The sequence below is a fragment of the Theropithecus gelada genome, chromosome 9 (assembly GCF_003255815.1).
Source record: "Theropithecus gelada isolate Dixy chromosome 9, Tgel_1.0, whole genome shotgun sequence".
Taxonomy (NCBI): Eukaryota; Metazoa; Chordata; class Mammalia; order Primates; family Cercopithecidae; genus Theropithecus; species Theropithecus gelada.
Genome location: NC_037677.1, coordinates 90,891,590 through 90,913,461, shown reverse-complemented (window position 1 = coordinate 90,913,461; position 21,872 = coordinate 90,891,590). Strand labels below are relative to the sequence as shown.

Below are 21,872 nucleotides of genomic sequence, written 5' to 3'. Positions count from 1 at the left end.
TTCCGTATAGTAAACTACACTCAACTAATGTTTAAATAAGCAAGCCTTTTAGAAAGATATAACTAGCCTTATATATCCTATTTTTACTTAACATTAAATAAATAACTTCATTTCCAAAATAAAACCATAAAGCAGAACTGTATACCATTATAATGTTCCATTCACTGAAGTAAAAGGAAAAAAATCATTTGTTAATAAGGCATTAGATGTTAAGTCTAAAAATGTATACAGCTGTGCAATATCTTCTATAAATGTATGTTTATCATGAAATAACAACTGTCAGGAAATAAACACTGTTAAATTATCCTGATATTATTTTTTTTGGTTGGAGAAGAGAATGAATAAATATGTGAATTTATACACATAAGAGTATGCATTTATGTGCCTAATCAAATGACACAATTGGGCCTCTGGAGAGACTCTGTAAGTCACAAAAGAGTATTTAAGTTTCAAATCATATTCTCACAGTCATATAGAAAGTTAAAATTATTAAATTATAAAATAATTAGAAATTATTAATTATAAAATATAAAAATGGTAAAAAGTGAAATTCATTAATAGATTCATGAATTATTATCTTTATATTTATAAACTCAGATAGTAGTAGTCCAAGTTTTATGACTGTAATCTCAAGATTCCTCCTATTAGTTTTGTAAAAGTACATGCAGAAAAACTATGATCCTGGTATGTCATTTTATTCCTCCTTTAGAACAAACTTAATTATAAAAATAGTAGAGAAAAATAAAGGCATGGGCAACATGGTAAAACCTCATCTCTACAAACAATACAAAAAACTAGCCAGGCATTGTGGCATGTGCCTGTGGTCCCAGCTACTTGGGAGGCTGAGAGGTAAAAGGACTGCTTGAGCCTGGGAGGTCAGGCTACAGTGAGCTGTGAGTGCACCACTGCACACCAGGTGGGCAACAGAGCAAGACCCTGTCTCAAAAAAAAAAAAAAAGAATTCAGTATCATCTTGAAGATAGACTTGATGAATTTTACCATCCATCTTCCTATTAAAATCAGAAAATTATACCATTTGGAGTTAAATTTTATACCTCGTTTTTTAGCTTCAGCCACCATCTCATCATATTCTTGTCGGTGACGTAAAGCTTCTTCCACAGATTTGGCAGGAAGATTTCTGGAAAAAAAAATGACTTAAGTCAAGACAATTTTAAAATATTAACTTTAAACTTATTAACTTCTTTCTTTTTACACCCAGACACAAAGAATTTCTAAACTAACCTCATTTCATACATTAAGGAAGTAAAAGGCTGAAAAGAACTATGCATTTTAGAACAGAATCAGAATCCAGGTTGTTAATATGTGGTGTGTGTTTGTGAATGTGTGTATTCCTATGACATGTGTATATAAGTTTGTATATATTTAAACATGTCAGATTAAAAAAAATAGATATGGGGTCTCACTATGTTGCTCAGGCTGGTCTCAAACTCCTGGGTTGAAGTGACCCTCCTGACTTAGCCTCCCAAAGTGGTGGGATAGAGGTGTGAGCCACTGAGCCCAGTCCATTTCAGATTGCAGTCAATATTTTTAGGTTATTTGTTAAACCCACTTAGTAGACTTTTCTTTAGCCAACTTTTTTCAGATATAATTTTCATATAATAAAATGAATAAACATATTTTAAGAGTAGTTTGATGAGTCTTGACAAATGCATATACCTGTGCAGCTAACTAACCAATCAAGATATAGAACATTCCCATCATTCCACTAAGTTTCCTTGTGGTAGCCCAATACTTATCCTCCTCACAAAATTACTTCTTTGATTTCTACCACTATAGATTAATTTGTTTCTTCTTCAAGAATTTTATAGACTCTTGTGTCTGTTTTTTTGTTTGTTTGTTTTGTTTTTAATTTACATTGAAGGACTAATGTCTGGCTTCTTTTGCTCAGCACAGTTTTGAAAATCATTCATGTTGTTGTATTAGTAATGTATTCCTTTTCATTGCTGAGTAGTATTCCATTTATCCATGTGGGAGGACACTTGGATTGTTTCCAGATTGGGGCCATAATTAATAAAACTACTATAAATATTAACATCAAGTTTTTGTGTAGACATTTGCTTTCATTTCCCTTAGTTAAACAAAAGTCTTGGGTTATATAGTAAATGTGGATATACCTTTACAACAAACTGTCAAACTGCTTTCCACTAATTAGAGTTTTAAGGCAACATTTTAACTAAAAACTGGATAATCCATCATTTGCATACATAGTAGTCCTCCCTCATCCTTGGGAGTTATGTTCCAAGACCTCCAGCGGATGCCTGAAACCTCATACAGTAACAAACCCTATATATACCAGGTTTTTTCCTATACATACATAACTATGATAAAGTTTAATTTAATTGAGATTAAGTTAGCCCAGCACAACATGTTGCCATCAATTGGAACACATTTTTATTCAGATCTTCCACCCACAAATTTAACGCCTTTTCAATCATAACTAAACACCATGCACTATGGCAGTAACTTTTGCAATTTAAGGTGCGATAGTAACACTAGCATAAATTTCTTTTTCATTCTTCACAATTTCATGGATAGAAGATTGATTCTTACCATAGATCTTAGCAACTTCAGCATATTATTTTTTTCTTATTAATTTGAGAACTTTCACCTCTTTGCTTAAAGGAGGAACTTTACAGCTTCTCTCTGGCACATCTGAATTGTCAGCACCACTACTCTTAAGCCTTGGGGGCATTATTAAATAAAACAAGGGTTCTTTGAACACAAGCACTGTGGTGTCACCAACAGTCAATCTGACAACCAAGAAGGTTACTAAGTGAACTACCAGGTGGGTAGTGTATATAGCTCAGATAAACTGAACTCATGTCCCTGGCAGGATGCAGCAGGACAGTGTGAGATTTCATCACGCTACTCAGAATGGCACGCAATTTAAAAATTAAAAGTTATTTCTGGAATTTTCCACTTAATGTTTTCAAACCACAGTTGACTACAGGTAACTGAAATTGCCTTAAGCAAAACTGCTGATAAGGGGTAACTACTACACCGTATTTTGGTTTATCAAATCAATGGCTTCACAGAGTCAGTGATTTAGATATAAAAAATACAAAAAGAAATATACTGCTATATTGCCACTTATCCAAACATAATCACAATAATGTCCAGTTTTAGGAGTCAGTTTTTGCTTTTCAACAGGCTAGTGTGGAAAAAGGTATGTGACAAATTTTCAAATTATAAATTCTTCCTCCTCTTCTCAAATTAGTCAATTGATCAGGTAAGTTGTAGGAGGGAGGAATAAAAGTTAAGACTTCTGCTTCAGGCTATAATGGAATAAAAGAAACCAGGTCTACCCTTTCCCCTTAAATAATTAGAAAATAGACAAAATATATTAAACTATAGTTTCCAGACAACAGACACTGGGCAGCACAAGACAGTGATCTTTTGGAGAAAAGAAATAAGCAAGGTAACCCTACAAGTACCTGACATTTCCAGGTCTCAGCGGTCCATCAATCCTCCTAACATGAGGAGACAGTTTAGAGTTGGAGAGTCCAAGACAGCTAAAAGCTACAAATCAGAAAACCAGAAAAGAAGGGAGCTGCAGAAGAGTCCTCTCAAGGTTTCGGCTGAGTACTGATCTGTGCACGTGTGTGATTAAACTACGGCCAAAGAATCACCAGAAAAAAAAAAAATAGGACATTCTTAAAGTTCACACAAGACCAGCCAGAGTGGAAAGACCTCCTGACAGATAAGAGTACTAAGTAGAGTCCTTAGAAGAATAATGCCTCAGTAGTGAGGACAACTTATTCCTAAATTAAAAGCTATTCTGGAACCACTCTAACAAAGATTAGGTCAAAAGGATCAAACCATTTCCAAAAAACTGCAAACCAGACTAAAGCCAAAAAGTATCCAAAAGAACACACAAAAAAGTCCAGCATCCACCTATATGTAAACCACAATGTCTGACATTCAATAAAAAGAGATGTGAAGCAGAAAAACATAATGCATAATGAGAAGAAAAATTAATCAACAGTCACAATATAAAAATGTCACAGATAATAGGATTATAACACAAGGATGATAAAATAGCTGTTATAAATACACTACAGGTATACCTTACTATATTGTGATTTGCTTTACTACATTTTGCAAATATTGCATTTTTTACAAATTGAAGGTTTGTAGCAACCCTAATGTCAAGCAAGTCTATTGGTGCCATTTTTCTAACAATGTGCTCATTGTGTGTCTCTGTCTCACATTATAGTAATTCTTGTAATATTCCTTTTTTTTTTTTTTTCTTTAGAGACAGAGTTTCACTCTTGTCACCTAGGCTGGAGTGCAAAGGCGTGATCTTGGCTCACTGTTACCTCCGCCTCCCGGCTGGTTTCAAACAATTCTCCTGCCTCAGCCTCTTGAGTAACTGGGGTTACAGGTGCCCACCACCACGCCTGGCTACATTTTTTGGTAATTTTAGTAGAGATGGAGCTTCCCCATGTTGGTCAGGCTGGTCTCAAACTCCTGACCTCAGGTAATCTGCCTGCCCCGGCCTCCCAAAGTTCTGGGATTACAGGGGTGAGCCACCGCGCCCAGCCAATTCTTGCAATATTTCAAACTATTTCATTATCATTGTATCTGTTATGGTGATCTGTGGTGATTTTTGTTGTTACTATTCTAATTGTTTTGGGGCACCACACACGGTGCTAACATAAGATGGCAAATTTGTGTGCCAAGGCAAACATGTGTGTCTTACTGCTCCACAGACTGACCATTCCCATCTCTCTCCATCTCTTCAGGCATCCCTATTTCTTGGGATACAACAACATTGAAATTAGGCCAATTAATAACTCTACAATGACATCTAAGTGTTCAGGTGAAAAGAAGAGTCCCATATCTGTCAATTTAAAATCAAAAGCCAGAAATAAATAGGTAAGCTTAATGAGGAAGGCATGCCAAAAGCCAAGATAGGGGGGTGAAGAAAGATGGCAGAACAGAAGGCTGCACCAATTGTACACTCTGCAGGAACACCTAATTTTAACTATCTGCATACAAGTAAGCACCTTCATTAGAACCAAAAATCAAGCAAGCAATCACAGTACCTAGTTTTAACTTCATATCGCCCAAGAGGCATTGAAGAGGGTAGGAAAGACAGTCTTAAATTGCCAACACGACCCCTCCCCCAACCCCCGGCAGTGGCTTCTTCGCTAGGAGACAGAACCCACGCACTCAGGGGAGGAACAACACAGTGACTGAGGAATTTTGCATTGAACTTAATGCTGCCCTATCACATGGAAAGCAAAATCATGCTGAAGTCAGTCAGCACCTACCCACAGAGGGACCATTTAGAACAGCACTAGCCCAGAGGGGAAGCGCCCATCCCAGAAGCTGAAACTTGAGTTTCAGCAAGCCTTGCAATTGCAGGTTAAAGTGCTCTGGGATCCTAAGTGAACTTGAAAGACAGTCTAGGACACAAGGACTGCAATTCTTAGGCAAGTCCTGATGCTATACTGGACTTAAGAGCCAGTGGACTAGGGTAGTGCATGACACACTGAAACACCAGACAGGACAGCTGGGGGAGTGTTTATGCCACTCCTCTCTCAATCCCAGTGAAGCTTGCAGCAACAAAAGTAACTCCTTTCTTCCGTTTGAGGAGAAGAGAAAGAAGGGTAAAGAGAACGTTGTCTTGCATCTTAGATACCCATTCAGCCACAGTGAGATACGGCACCAGGCAGTGGTGAGGACCTCATCTCAGGTCCTAGCTCCTGGACGACATTTCTAGAGACACCCTAGAATAGAAGTGAACCTGCTGCCCTGAAGGGAAGAATCCAGTCCTGGCAGGATTCATCACATGCTGACTAAAGACCCCTTGGAGGCCGGGCTGGTAGCTCACACCTGTAATCCCAGCACTTTGGGAGGTCGAGGCGGGCAAATCACTGGAGGTCAGGAGTTCGAGACCAGCCTGACCAACATGGTAAAACCCCATCTCTACCAAAAACATAAAAAATTAGCCAGGTGTGGTGGCATGTGCTTGTAATCCCAGCTACTCGGGAGGCTGAGGCAGGAGAATTGCTTGAACCCAGGAGGCAGAGGTTGCAGTGAGCCAAGATCGCACCACTGTACTCCAGTCTGGACTATAGTGCAAGACTGCATCTCAAAAAAAAAAGGTCCCTTGGGCCCTGAATAACAAACAGCAATACCCAGTGGTGCAATCTCAGCTCACTGTAGCCTCCACCTCCCATGTTTAAGTGATTCTCCTGCCTCAGTCTCCTCAGTAGGTAAGATTACAGGTACGTGCCACCTTACCCGGCTAATTTTTGTATTGTTTTTAGTAGGGACAGGGTTTCACCATGTTGGCCAGGCTGGTCTGGAACTCCTGACCTCAAGTGATTCACCCACCTCAGCCTTCCAAAGTGCTGGGATTACAGGCGTGAGTCACTGTACCCAGCCTACTATTAAGTAGAAATATTAAACAATGACCCAATAAAAAACTAATACCTACAACAGCTTTTCAAGACATAGGCAATAAAATAAGACATAAAGACAAACAACAAGTTAGCCATTATGGTGGTTCCCGCCTATAATCCCAGCACTTTGGGAGGCCATGGCAGAATTGCTCATGCCCAGGAGTTCGAGATCAGCCTGGGCAACATAGCAAGACTTCATCTTTACTTAAAAAAAAAAAAAAAACAGCCGGGTGTGGTGGCATGCACCTGTAGTCCTAGCTACTTGGGAGTCTGAGATGGGTGGATCAACTAGATGGGTGTCCCGAGAGGCTACAGTGAGCGATGACTGCACCACTGTACTCCAGCCGGGGCAACAGAGCAAGACCTTGTCTAAAAAAAAAAAAAAAAAGAAACAACAGCAGTTAAAAAAGAAACAACAAAAGTTAAAAAAAAAAAAAGTGAAACAAAGCAGGAGGATGAGGTTGAAGTGCAAAGTTTGTATTAGTTTTCTTTTTGCTAGTTTGTTTGTTTGCTTAAGAAATCAATGTTAAGTTGTCATCAGTTCAAAATAATGGGTTATAAGATAGTATTTGCAAGCCACATGGTAACCTCAAATAAAAAAAATTCGACAAATAACACAAAATAAAAAGCAAGAAATTAAATCATACCACCAGAAAAAAAAAAATCACTTTCACTAAAAGAAAGACTGGAAGGAAGGAAAGAAGGATGAGAAGACCACATAACAACCAGAAAACAAATAACAAAATGGCAAGAGTAAGTTCTTACTTACCAATAACATTGAACGTAAATGGACTAAACTTTCCAATCAAAAGAGATAGAGTAACTGAATAGATTTAAAAAATAAAAAAAGACCCAATGATATGATGCCTCCAAGAAATACACTTCACCTATAAAGACATATATAGACTGAAAAGAAAGGGAGAGTAAAAGATATTCCATGACAATGGACACCAAAAAGGAGAAAGAGTAGCTATACTTACGTCAGACAAAATAGACTTCAAGACAAAAACTATAAAAAGAGACAAAGAAGGTCATTATATAATGATAAAGGGGTCAATTCAGCAAGAGGATATAACAATTGTAAATCTATATGCACCCAACACTGGAGCACCCATGTATATAAACCAAATATTATTATAGCTAAAGAGAGAGATGCACCTCAATACGATAATAGTCAAGAGACTTCAACACACCACTCTCAGCACTGGACATATCTTCTAGATGGAAAATCAACAAAGAAACATTGAACTTAATTTGCTCTATAGAACAAACAGACCTAATAGATATTAACAAGATACTTCATCCAATGGCTGAATATGCATTCTTCTCCTCAGGACATGGATCATTTTCAAGGATAGACCATATGTTACTTCCTTAGTTAAAGACAAACCAAGTCTTAAAACATTCAAAAAAATGAGATAATATCAAGCATCTTCTCCAATCACAATGGAATAAAATTAGAAATCAGTAACAAGAGGAATTTTGTAAGCTATACAAACACATGGAAATCAAACAATATCCTCCTGAATGACCAGTGGGTCATTGAAGGAATTAAGAAGAAAATTTAAAAATATTTTGAAACAGTCCTATTTCAGGCGGCTGGGAAGATGGCGGACATTCAGACTGAGCGTGCCTACCAAAAGCAGCCGACCATCTTTCAAAACAAGAAGAGGGTCCTGCTGGGAGAAACTGGCAAGGAGAAGCTCCTGCGATACTACAAGAACCTCGGTCTGGGCTTCAAGACACCCAAGAGGCTATTGAGGGCACTTACATTGACAAGAAATGCCCCTTCACTGGTAATGTCTCCATTCGAGGGCGGATCCTCTCTGGTGTGGTGACCAAGATGAAGATGCAGAGGACCACTGTCATCCGCCGAGACTACCTCCACTACATCCGCAAGTACAACCGCTTCGAGAAGCGCCACAAGAACATGTCTGTGCACCTGTCCCCCTGCTTCAGGGACGTCCAGATCGGTGACATCGTCACAGGGGTGAGTGTCGGCCCCTGAGCAAGACAGTGCGCTTCAACGTGCTAAAGGTCACCAAGGCTGCTGGCACCAAAAAGCCGTTCCAGAAGTTCTGAGGCTGGACATCGGCCCCCTCCCCACAATGAAATAAAGTTATTTTCTCATTCCAAAAAAAAAAAAAAAAAATTTTTTTTGAAACAAATGTTAATGGAAATAAAACATAGCAAAACCTATGAGATACAGCAAAAGCAACACTGAAAGGGAAATTTATAGCTATAAGTGCCTACATCAAAAAAGAAGAAAAACTTCAAATAAACAACCTAACAATGCATCTTTTTTTTTTTTTTTTTTTTTTTTTTGAGACGGAGTCTCGCTCTGTCACCCAGGCTGGAGTGCAGTGGCCGGATCTCAGCTCACTGCAAGCTCCGCCTCCCGGGTTCACGCCATTCTCCGGCCTCAGCCTCCCAAGTAGCTGGGACCACAGGCACCCACCACCTCGCCCGTCTAGTTTTTTTGTATTTAATAGAGACGGGGTTTCACCGTGTTTGCCAGGATGGTCTCGATCTCCTGACCTCGTGATCCGCCCGTCTCGGCCTCCCAAAGTGCTGGGATTACAGGCTTGAGCCACCGCGCCCGGCCCAACAATGCATCTTAAGGAACTAGAAAAGCTAGAGCAAACCAAATCCAAAATTAGTAAAAGAAAAGAAACCGGAAAATTAGCAGAGCATGGTGGCACATGCCTGTAGTCCCAGCTACTCAGGAGGCTGAGGTGCGAAGATGGCCTGAGCCTGGGAGGTCAAGGCTTCAGTGAGTCATGTTCATGCCAATGTACTCTAGCCTGGGTGACAAAGTGAGACCATGTCTCAACAACAACAACAACAAAAAAGAAGAAGAAGAAAGAAAAAGAGCACAAGTAAATGAGATTGAAACAAAGAAAACAATACAAAAGAACATCACAAAAAGTTGGTTTTTTGAAAAGAACTTTTCAAAAACTAAGAATTTTTTTTTAGTTTTTTTTTTAGTTTTTAAGTAATTAGAAAACTAATTACAAACTTTAAAATTTTGTTTAAAATTGAAACCTTTAGCCAGACTAACAAAAAAAGAAGACTCAAATAAGTAAAATCAGAGATGAAAAAGGAGACATTATAACTGATACCACACAAATTCAAAGGATTGTTTGTGGTTACTATGAGCAACTCTGTGCCAATAAATTGGAAAATCCAGAGAAAACGGATAAATTCCTAGACACATACAACCTACCAAGATTGAATCATGAAGAAATACAAAACCTGAACAGACCAATATCAAGTTACAATGGAACAAAACATTTTAATTATGGAGTTGTAATTAAAAGTCTCCCAGTAAAGAAATGCCCAAGACCTGATGACTTCACTGCTGAATTCTACCAAACATTTAAAGAAAAATTGAACTGACAACAATGCTACTCAAATTACTCTGAAAAATAGAGGAGGGAATTCTTATGAACTCATTCTATGAGGCCAGTATTACCTTGATACCCAAACAAGACAAAGACACACCAAAAAAAAAAAAAAAAGGAGAACTACGGGCCAATATTCCTGACAAATATGGATGCAAAAATCCTCAACAAAATACTAGCAAACTGAATTCAACAATACATTGAAAAGATAATTCATCATGACCAAGTGAGACTTATCCCTGGAATGTAAGTACATTTCAATATATGCAAATCAATCAATGTGATACATCATATCAATAGAAAGAAAGACAAAAACCATATAATTTCAACTGATGCTGAAAAAACATTTGATAAAATTCAACATCCCTTCATGATAAAAGCCCTCGAAAAACTGGGGACAGAAGGAACATACCTCAAAATAATAAAAGCCATATACAACAGACCCACAGTATCATATTTAATAGGAAAAAACTGAAAGCCTTTCTTCTAAAATCTGGAACAAAACAAGGCTGCAGATTTTCACCACCATTATTTAACATAGTACTGCAAGTCCTACCTAGAGCAATCAGACAAGAGAAGGAAATAAAGGGTATCCAAATTGTCAAGGAAGAAATCAAATTATCCTTGTTTGCAGATGAGATAATCTTATATTTGGAAATCCAAAGACTCTACCAAAAAACTATTAAAAATTATAAACAAATTCAGTAAAGTTGCAGGATAAAAAATCGAGACAAAAATCAGTAATATTTCGATATGCCAACACTGAACAATCTGAAAAATAAGAAAGTAATCCCATTTATAATAGCCACAAATAAAATTAAATACCTAGGAATTAACCAAATAAGTAAAAGGTCTTCTTTTACTTAAAACAATAACAACTGTAAAACACTGATAAAAGAAATTGAAGAGGACACCAAGAAATGGAAAAATATTCCATGTTCATGGATTAGAAGAATCAACATTGTTAAAATGTCCATACTACCCTAAGCAATCTACAGATTCAATGCAAACTCTATCAAAACACCAATGACATTCTTCACAGAAATAGAAAAAACAATCCTAAAATTTGTATGCAACCAAAAAAGACTGAAAATAGCCAAAGCTATTTTGAGCAAAAAGAACAAAACTGGCCAGGTACAGAGTGGCTCACGCCTGTAATCCCAGCACTTTGGGAGGCCAAGGCAGGCAGATCACCTGAGGTTGGGAGTTCGAGACCATCCTGACCAACATGGAGAAACCTGGTCTCTCCTAAAGATACAAAATTAGCTAGGTGTGGTGGCCTGTAATCCCAGCTGCTTGGGAGGCTGAGGCAGGAGAATCGCTTGAACCTAGGAGGCGGAGGTTGCAGTGAGCCGGAGATCACGCCATTGCACTACAGCCTACAAGAGGGAAACTCCATCTCAAAAAAAAAAGAACAAAACTGAATAAATCCCATTATCTGACTTCAAATTATACTTACAGAGCTACAGTAACCAAAACAGCATGGTACTGGCATAAAAACAGAAACATAAACCAATGGACAGAACAGAGAACCCAGAAACAAATCCAGACATCTACTGATAATCTGTCATTTTTGACAAAGGTGCCAAGAACATACATTTGAGAAAAAAGTCTCTTCAATAAATGATACTAGGAAAATTGGATTATCATGTGCAGAAGACTAAAACTAGACCCCTATCTCTCACCATGTATAAAAATCAAATCAAATAGATTAAAGACTTAACTCTAAGATCTCAAACTATGAAACTACCAGAAGAAAACATTGGGGAAACTCTCCAGGACACTGGACTGGGCAAAGATTTCTTGATTAATACCTCACAAGCACAGGCAGCCACAGCATAAATGAACAAATGAGATCACATCAAGTTAAAAACGTTTTGCAAAGCAAGACAAACAAAAACAAAACCAATAAACAGAATGGGAGAAAATATGTGCAAACTACCTGTCTGACAAGGGATTAATATAACAACTAGAATACATAAGGAGCTCAAGCTTATATATCCACAGGGATAAATCTAAAAATCCAATTTAAAAAATGGGTAAAAGATTTGAATAGACATTTCTCAAAAGAAGACATACAAATGGCAAACAGCCATATTCGAAGGTGCCCAACATCACTGATCAGAGAAATGCAAATCAAAACTACAATGAAATATCATCTCAACCCAGTTAAAATGACTTTTATCAAACAGGCAATATCAAATGCTGAAGAAGACATGGGGAAAAGGGAACCGTTGTACACTGTTGGCGATAATGGAAATTAGTACAACCACTATGGAGAACAGTTTGGAGGTTCCTCAGAAAACTAAAAATGGAGCTACTGCATGATCCAGCAATCCCACTGCTAGGTATATACCCAAAAGAAAGGCAATCAGAATATCAAAGAAATATCTGCACTGCACTCCCATGTTTATTGCAGCACTATTCACAGTAGCCAAGATTTGGAAGCAACCTGTGTCCATCAACAGATGAGTGGGTAAAGAAAATGTGGTTCACAGGAGGTGGAGGCTGCAGTGAGCTGAGATTGTGCCACTGTACACTATACTCCAGCCTGGAAGTCAGAGTGAGACTCTGACTCAAAAAAAAAAAAAAAAAAAAAGAATATGTGGTTCACATAGACAATGGAGTATTATTCATCCACAAAAAGGAATGAGATCCTGTCATTTGCAACAATATGGATAGAAATGGAAATCATGATGTTAAGTAAATAGCCAGGCACAGAAAAATATCACATTTTCTCACTTATTTGTAGAGCTAAAAATTAAAACATTGAAATCACAGAGATAGAGAGTAGAAACATGGTTACCTAAGGCTGGGAAGGATAGTAGTGGGGCAGGGAGAAAGTGAGGATGGTTAATAGATTTTTAAAAATAGAAAGAATGGGCCAGGCACTGTGACTCATGCCTGTAATCCCAGCACTTTGGGAGGCTGAGGCAGGCAGATCACCTGAGGTTGGGAGTTCACAACCAGCATGACCAACATGGAGAAACCCTATCTGTACTAAAAATACAAAATCAGCTGAACATGGTGGTGCATGCCTATAATCCCAGCTACTCGGGAGGCTGAGGCAGCAGAATTGCTTGAACCTGGGAGGCAAAGGTTGCAGTGAGCCGAGATCGCTACATTACACCCCAGCCTGGGTGGGCAACAAGAGCGAAACTCCATCTCAAAAAAAAAAATACAGTAAGAATGAATAAGACCTAGTATTTGACAGTACATCAGGGTGACTATAGTCAAAAATAATGTAATTGTACATTTAAAAATAATCCTGTAGCCATAAAAAAGAACAAGATCATGTCTTTTGCGGGAACGAAAATGGGAACCATTGATGGAGCCAGAGGCTATTATCTTCCACAAACTAATGCAGGAACAGAAAACCAAATACCGCATGTTCTCACTTATAAGTGAGAGCTAAATGATGAGAACTTCTGAACACAAAGAAGGAAACAACAGATACTGGGGTCTACTTAAGGGTGGAAGGGTGAGAGGAGGGAGAGGAGTAGAAAAGGTAACTATTGGATACTGGGCTTAATTCCTTGGTGATAAAATAATCTGTACAACAAACCCCCATGACATGAGTTTACCTATGTAATAAACCTTCACATGTACCCTGGAACCTAACATAAAATTTGGAAAACAAAAAGAAAAACGAGAAAATAAAAATAACTAAAAGATTATAATTGCATTGCTTATTACACAAAGAATAAATGCTCAAGCGGATGGGTACCCCATTTACAATGATGTGATTATTATGCACTTGCACACCTGTACCAAAGTATCTCATTTATCCCATAAATATATGTATCTACTATGTACCCACAAAAAATAAAAATGAAATTTTAAAAAAAGCCAAGATAGGCCAAAAGCTTGGCCTCTTCAGCCAGTTAGGCAAGTGGAGAATGTAATGGAAAAATTCTTGAAGGAAATTAAAAGTGCTAATCAATGAACACACAAATGATAAGAAAGCAAAACAGCCTTATTGCTGAGAAAGTGTGAATGGTGTAGATAAAAGACCAAACCAGTCACAACATGTGCGTAAGCCAAAGCAAGGCCCTAACTCTCTTCAATTCTATGAAAGGTGAGAGAGGTGAAGAAGTTACAGAAGAAAAGCTGGAATCTAGCAGAGATCAGTTAATGAAGTCTAAGAAAAAAACTGTTTACACACATAGAAGTACAAGATGAAGCAGCAAGTGCTGACGGAAAAGCTGTAGCAAGTTATCCAGAAGATACACTAAGATCACTGATGAAGGTGGCTACTCTAAACAGATTTTCAATGTAGACAAAACAGCCTTCTACTGCAAAAAGATGCCATCGAGGACTTTCAAAGCAAGAGAGAAATCAATGCCTGCTTCAAAGGACAGGCTGACTCTCTTCTTAGGGGCTAATGTAACTGGTGACTTTAAGTTGAAGCCAATGCTCATGGACCATTCTGAAAATCCTAGGGCCCTTAAGAATAATTCTAAATCTACTCTACCTGTGCTCAATAAAGCCTGGATGACAGGACATCTGTTTACAGCACGGTTAAATGAATATTTTAAGACTATTGATGAGTCCCACTGCTCAGGAAAAAAAAAAAAAAGATTCCTTTCAAAGCAATACTGCTTATTAACGATGCACCTAGTTACTAAAGAGCTCTGATGGGGCCGGGCGCGGTGGCTCACGCCTGTAATCCCAGCACTTTGGGAGGCCGAGGCGGGCGGATCACAAGGTCAGGAGATCGAGACCATCCTGGCTAACACGGTGAAACCCCGTCTCTACTAAAAAAAATGAAAAAATTAGCCGGGCGAGGGGTGGGCGCCTGTAGTCCCAGCTACTTGGGAGGCTGAGGCAGGAGAATGGCGTGAACCCGGGAGGCGGAGCTTGCAGTGAGCCGAGATCGCGCCACTGCACTCCAGCCTGGGCGACTAAGCGAGACTCTGTCTCAAAAAAAAAAAAAAAGAGCTCTGATGGAGATGTACAAAAAGATGAATGTTGTTTTCATGCCTGCCAACACAACATTCATTCTGCAGCCTGTGGATGAAGAAGCAATTTTGGCTTTCAAGTCTTTTTTTTTTTTTTTTTTTTTTTTTTTGAGACAGGGTCTGGCTCTGCTGCCCAGACTGGAGTGCAGTGGCGTAATCATGGCTCACTACAACCTCTGCCTCTCAGACTCAAGCAATCCTCCCACCTCAGCCTCCCAAGTAGCTGGGAATACAGTTGTGTGCCACCACACCTGGCTAATTATATATATATATATATATATATAGTAGAGACAAGGTTTTGCTGTGTTGCCCAAACTGGTCTTGAACTCCTGGACTCAAGCGATTCACCCACATCAGCCTCCCAAAGTGTGAGGATTACAGGCATGAGCCACTGCGCCCAGCCTCAACTCTTATTACTAAAGAAATACATTTTGTAAGGCTATAGCTGCCACAGATCGTTGATTCTTCTACTGGTTCTGGGCAACGTAAGTTTATATACATTGTTTTTTATATAGGCAGAAGTGAGTATGAACATAAAGAGAAGGGAAACAAGACCCAAATAAAAATGTAATAAATGAAAAATACAATTTCTAAAATGAAAAACACACAAGATAGAGCAATGGGACTGACAGCAGAGTATACACTGCAGAAGAAAACAATTCAGTGAACTTGAAAATACAATAGCAAACTACAGAAAATGAAATACACAGAGAAAAAGACCAAAAAAAAAAAAAAAGGAAGGGAAGGAGAGAGTGAGAGCATCTAAATGAGCTATGGGACATGGACACTATCAAGCAACATATATTTAGGCATCTCAGAAGAAAGGTGGGTGGGGGCAAAACAAAAAGGCAGAAGAAGAAACAAAGGCTAAACTTTTCCTAAAGTTTATAGAAAACTATAACTATAAATGCAAATGCAAAGATACATTAGGCCTAACAAACCCGAAAGAGAAGGAATATGAAAAAAAAAAAAAAAGAAAGCATATCATAATCAAATTGAGGAATATCAGAGATAGAAAAATTCTTAAAAGCACTCAAAAGAAAAAAAATTCACTGCCAATGGACTAATATTAATACAATAAGAAATGTTAAAAGAATCTTCTTCAGGCAGAAGAAAAATGATACCACATGGAAATTTGCAGTAGTAAAGAGCGCACTGGTAGTCCATGGTATGTAACCTAGCAACAGAGATTAGCAAAATATCCCCACTGGATACTCCTAATCAACCACTAATAAGAAGCAAAAAGCTGAGTGACGATGTACATGTTACTTTTGAACATATTTGGAAAACTAAAAAATTTAATAAGATTGGCTGGTTGCTCCTAATGTCATTAGACAAAGTGGAAAAAGAAAAGGATGAACTCAGAGATTTGAATTCCCACCTTAAGCACCACATAAATGACTAAAAGCTTCTACCTTGAGGACCCTCATATCCTATAGTAGCAGGTTGCAACTGCTGAAAATCAAACAAAGAATCTCATTCTATGACTGGCTGAACTACAACAAATTTGAACTCCCAGCCTCGCAAGGTGTCTACTGTTAAAGTGAGGGAAATGTTTGGGAAATAATGGGATCCTGAAAGTTGAAATAGGTATACATGGGAAGACCTCGATGAAGTTGGGGACACTGAGCTTCTAAACTCTGCTGAATTTTCTTTGCCAGTAGAAGAGGCCTCTCCACACCATCTGAAGGTGATCAATCCTGCATTGCCTAAGGAAATGGTAATTGCCTTCCCTGACGCAGTTGCCCTGCAAGACAATGATGATTCTCCTCAGGACCTAGCCTTACTACCCTTTTGCTTCTAGGCCTATAACTAAACTCAAGACTCAGCAGGCTCCTAAAAGTGAGTTACAAAGTGAGACCCATGAGGAGGCATAATATACTCCAAAAGAACTATTTGAGTTTTTAAATTTATACACATAGAAATCTGAGGAACAAGTATGGGAATGGACATTAAGAGTATAAGATAATGGTGGAAAGAACAAGGACTGATATAAGATAAAGCTGGATCAGGATACATTTATATGGGCTCACTAAGCAGAGATGCTGTACTTAATGCTACAGCCCAGAGAATTAGAAAGGGGCTCTAATAGTTTGGTTGGTTGATTGGCTAAAACATGGACCAAAAGGTGGCCCACACTGAAGTGAGGGGGAAACGTCAGACTTGCTTTGGTTTAACGCAGAGGAAGGAAATCAAAGGCTCAGGGGGATGGGAATGTCAGAACAGGTTTGTCATTTAAAACCCGCTCATCTATACACGAAGGGTCCAGAAAACACACTTGTCTCTTTTTAAAATTTATTTTTAATTTTAAAAAATTTTCATGGAGACAGCAGCTCCCTATGTTGCCCAGACTGGTCTCAAATTCCTGGGCTCAAGTGATCCTCCCATCTTGGCCTCCCAAAGTGCTAGGATTACACTCATGAGCCATTGTACCCCAGAGATGACATATTTTTCTCTTTTTTTTTGAGACAGAGTCTTGCTCCGTGGCCCAGGCTGGAGCGCAGTGGCACGATCTCAGCTCACTGCAAGCTCTGCCTCCCAGGTTCACATCATTCTCCTGCCTCAGCCTCCCGAGTAGCTGGGACTACAGGCGCCCGCCACCATGTCCGGCTAATTGTTTGTATTTTTAGTAGAGACAGGGTTTCACTGTGTTAGACAGGATGGTCTCGATCTCCTGACCTCATGATCCGCCCGCCTCGGCCTCCCAAAGTGCGAGGATTACAGCCACAGATGACATATTTTTCACTGCAATTGTGAGAAATAAAATTGTGATGGGAGCCCCAGCATTCTTGAAGAACTCTGTGATTACTTTTTTGTAAGCCAGACCTTCCAGGGCGAACTGCAGTCACTGAACTGGGAAACCTAAATGCAATGGGAATAACTGAATCCTGGGGTGACAGGGACCAAGTGGCAGCACTCAACCACCAAAGCAAGGTGAGCGTAATTACCATAATGAACAGCAGAGTCAAAGTAGCAATCAGAGTAGTATGACTTGCACAAACCTATCCTGTTGGCTAGTTGATACAATGTTGCTAGAAGTGAAAAAAAGAAACCTACTACATTCTTAGTTGATCTATATAAGCAGAAAAGTGCTAGGTCAAGAGAATAAAAGTCCATCCTGAATCATGAAGACTAACAGCCCCTCAGTCACTCCCCAGACTTGAGCCAGTTTACAGACCCAGAATCCTTTGAATGCAGAAGATGATGGGTCCCCTTGAGAGGACTCCAATACACTACCAAAATTTTACACCATTAATCTTTCTCCCAGCCTTCCCCAAAGGGGCCTTTTACTGGGTAACTATTCATTAGGTAAAAGAAAACAATCAGATGGTTCAGGGACTACTGGATATCGGCTCTGATCTGACACTAATTGCAAGAGACCCAAAATGTTACCATAGTCCAGAGTCAAAGTAGAGGTATGCAGAGGTCAGGCGATTAGTGGAGTTTTAGCTCAAGTCTGTCTTACTGTGGGTCCAGTGGGTCCCCAAGCCCATTCTGTGGTTAGCATAAGGTCAGCATGAAAATAAAGTTTCTTCTGAATATGGTGAAAGATATCACCCCTTGTCTTTGATACATGGAGCCACCATACTAGCGTGGAACTACTTAATTTGAGCTACTTACACACTTAAATTCTTGTGTATTTAGGCTACTATTTGGGGAGCCTCTTATGTGTAGTTGAATGTAACTACTTAATCATATACCAGTTAATCAATGATGATGCTCTAAAGGTCAAAAGCCATCACAAACTCCAACCACATTTCAAATCCATGGAGTTTAGTCCTCACATCCAGATCCATTGAATCTTATAATTCCTAGTATTGCCTGCACATACTAACTGCCTTAAATCTTGCAAATCGATTCTGTCCAAAGCTGCTTTCTACCTAAGTCATAAGACCAACTATTAACTCCAAAATCCTAGCCTTAAGTCTCTCTTATTTCCTTTTACAAGCTATTCTGCTTGCCTCTCTGTATTTCTGTAAAAGAATAATGGATTTAACTGTTCCTAAATTTCAGATAAAGTGCTTCCTAGAATTACAAAGGATGTGAAGATAAAAGCAATGATGGATTCCATATAGTTCCATGCAAAATAATTACAATATCCCTTTTCATTATGTTAATACTTGAAAAAAAACTTTATTTACTGTAAAGAAAATAAGATCACATGAAAAAATAGTAGCTAAATATAAATCTAGTTTTCGGGTAAACAGTGATACTGGACTCTGGGTAATATTACTTTTTTTCTTTTGCTTCTACATCCCAGAGCAGTATATACCTTTCTGGAATTATTAATCTTTTGAACCTATATTCCCTTCTTTTGCTTTTATAGTCCTTTTAACAACCTTGCAATGAATTCCTCTATTAAAGTTCCTCTATTTGAAATTACTACATTGATTTGTTTTTCTGACTGGACTCAGAGCCCTTAAGATACAGAAAATTGTTTAATTGATAGCTATACCTCATTTACCTTTAGAAACTTTCATTTTACCATTCGAGAAACAGCTTAATTTAAATCACATTTCCAGTTTTTTGTTTTTTGTTTTTTTTTGAGACAGAGTCTCGCTCTGTCACCAGGCTGGAGTGCAGTGGCACAATCTCTGCTCACTGCAACATCCACCTCTCGGGTTCAAGCGATTCTCCTACCTCAGCCTCCTGAATAGCTGGGACTACAGGTGCACGCCACCATGCCCAGCTAATTTTTGCATTTTAGTAGAGATGGGGTTTCACCATGTTGGCCAGGATAGTCTCGATCTTTTGAACTCATGATCTGCCCCCGCCTCGGCCTCCCAAAGTGCTGGGATTACAGGCGTGAGCCACCACGTCCAGCCTACATTTCCAGTTCAACTACAAATCCCGCCTTTAAGATTTCTAGTGTGGCCGGGCGCGGTGGCTCAAGCCTGTAATCCCAGCACTTTGGGAGGCCGAGACGGGCGGATCACGAGGTCAGGAGATCGAGACCATCCTGGCTAACACGGTGAAACCCCGTCTCTACTAAAAATTACAAAAAACTAGCCGGGCGAGGTGGCGGGTGCCTGTAGTCCCAGCTACTCGGGAGGCTGAGGCAGGAGAATGGCGTGAACCCGGGAGGCGGAGCTTGCAGTGAGCCGAGATCCGGCCACTGCACTCCAGCCTGGGTGACAGAGCAAGACTCCGTCTCAAAAAAAAAAAAAAAAAAAAAAAGATTTCTAACCACCTGCTAGCTTCCACCAAATAGGCCTGATCCTTCTCTTCACATAAGATGAAATGCTCCTGGTGTGAAGCTTAATCCCTTTTGCAACTGCAATCTCTGTCATTTCATTTTTTTTGAGACAGGGTCTCACTCTGTCACCCAGGCTGGAGCACAGTGGCGCAATCACAGCTCACTGTAACCTCAAACTCCTGGGCTCAGGAAATCCTCCCAAGTAGGCTAGGACTACAGGTATGTATGACCACACCCTGGCTTATTTTTGGTAGAGACAGAGTATCACTATTTTGCATAGGCTGGTCTTGAATTCCTGGCCTCAAGTGATCCTCCTGCTTCAGCCTCCCAAAGTGCTGGGATTATGGATGGGAGCCACCACGCCTAGCTCCTCTGTTGTTTCTTTTCTACAAGTCATGGCAAACGATTTGCTGGGCACAGTTTAGGAGATCTAGTCATCTATTTAATAAGGTGAAATTTGTAGATGGTCTAGACCCCTGGTCCCCAACCTTTATAGTACCAGAGACCAGTTTCATGGAAGACAATTTTCCCATGGGCTGAGATGGGAGGATGATTTTAGGATGATTCAGGTGCATTACATTTATTGTGCACTTTGTTTCTATTATTATTACATTGCAATATGTAATAATTATACAACTCATCATAATGTAGAATCAGTGGGAGCCCTGAGCTTCCTTTCCTGCAACTAGGCAGTCCCATCTGGGGGTGATGGGAAAAGGTGACAGATCATCAGGCATTAGATTTTCATAAGGACCACACAACCTAGATCTCTCTCACACACAGTTCACAATAGGGTTCATGCTCCTATGAGAATCTAAGGCTGCCGCTGACCTGACAGGAGATGGAGCTCAAGCAGTAACACAAGCAATGGGGAGCAGCTGTAAATACTGATGAAGCTTCGCTTGCTTGCTCACTCACTCACTCACTCATTCACTCACTCACTCACTGCTCACCTCCTGCTGTGCAGCCCAGTTCCTAACCAGAATCAGTCTTTGGCCTGGGGTTTGGGGAGCCCTGCTGTAGAATAATTTCTATCTTCTTCCAGATGTCATCTCTTTGTTGAAGTAATGGCATTACCAGTAGATAAGACACAAAAGCAGAACAGGCCTCTTGAACCTGCCTGCATCCATAAACAGAAGAAATCTAAGATTACTCAGATCTCTGTTCTAGCTTCTTGGGCTATAACTAGACAGATGTTAGCTGGCCCAAGTCTGCTAGAAGAGTATTACGAGGAAGATAAAGTACAAAGTTCTTTATCTTTAGTACTCAGGTTGTACCTAGGTATTCCCATGTAGAGTTTTCTTCCCCTCATCTGGTTTTATAAGCAATAAAATTGAAGGTTTCATTCTCTTCTGTTCTCCATTATCTATTTTTCAATTGGTTGAAGTAGAAGAATAAGTAAGTGATTACACACCCTCACACTCCAACACCATGAAAACACTTTGTTGGTTTGTTTTAGTTACATAAGTCATATAAATAACTTCCCCACACCAAAAATGCCCCTTCAAATTTAAAAAGGTGAACAAAATTCTTAGTTAACCACAGCATCTCAGTGTTGAGTGGAACACTAGAGACCAAATTCAGTCTCTATATTACAGATAAGCAAACACACAGAAACAGAATAAAAGCTATAACATTTATTATAATAATATAACTACAGATAGTTTGAGTGAAAATAAAAGTACTTTTCAGCTGTTTATATCTTTTTGTACACTCAGTTCTTTTCATAATGTTAGTATGTCTACCATATTATTTCAAGCCAGTTTCATTGAACATTATTTCAAGGAACTCTGTGTGTGTTACAAGAAAGGTACAAGAAAAGTAGATACAACGGAAGGCTGAAGAAATCACCAAAGACTTGATAGAAAAGATAAAG

General features: G+C 39.2%; 1 protein-coding gene and 1 pseudogene across 2 annotated transcripts in view; one reads left to right on the top strand and one right to left on the bottom strand.

The window, feature by feature from the left end:
• TBC1D12 (TBC1 domain family member 12) overlaps window positions 1–21,872 on the bottom strand; it is a 150,765-nt gene that overhangs the window by 45,124 nt on the left and 83,769 nt on the right. The window contains exon 4 of the mRNA XM_025396932.1: window positions 1,056–1,138. Within this exon, the coding sequence (XP_025252717.1) occupies window positions 1,056–1,138 (83 nt within the window). The remainder of the gene's footprint in view (window positions 1–1,055; window positions 1,139–21,872) is intronic.
• LOC112631574 lies at window positions 8,028–8,580 on the top strand (annotated as a pseudogene). Its single transcript, XR_003121152.1, has one exon. The product of XR_003121152.1 is annotated as a 40S ribosomal protein S11-like (transcript).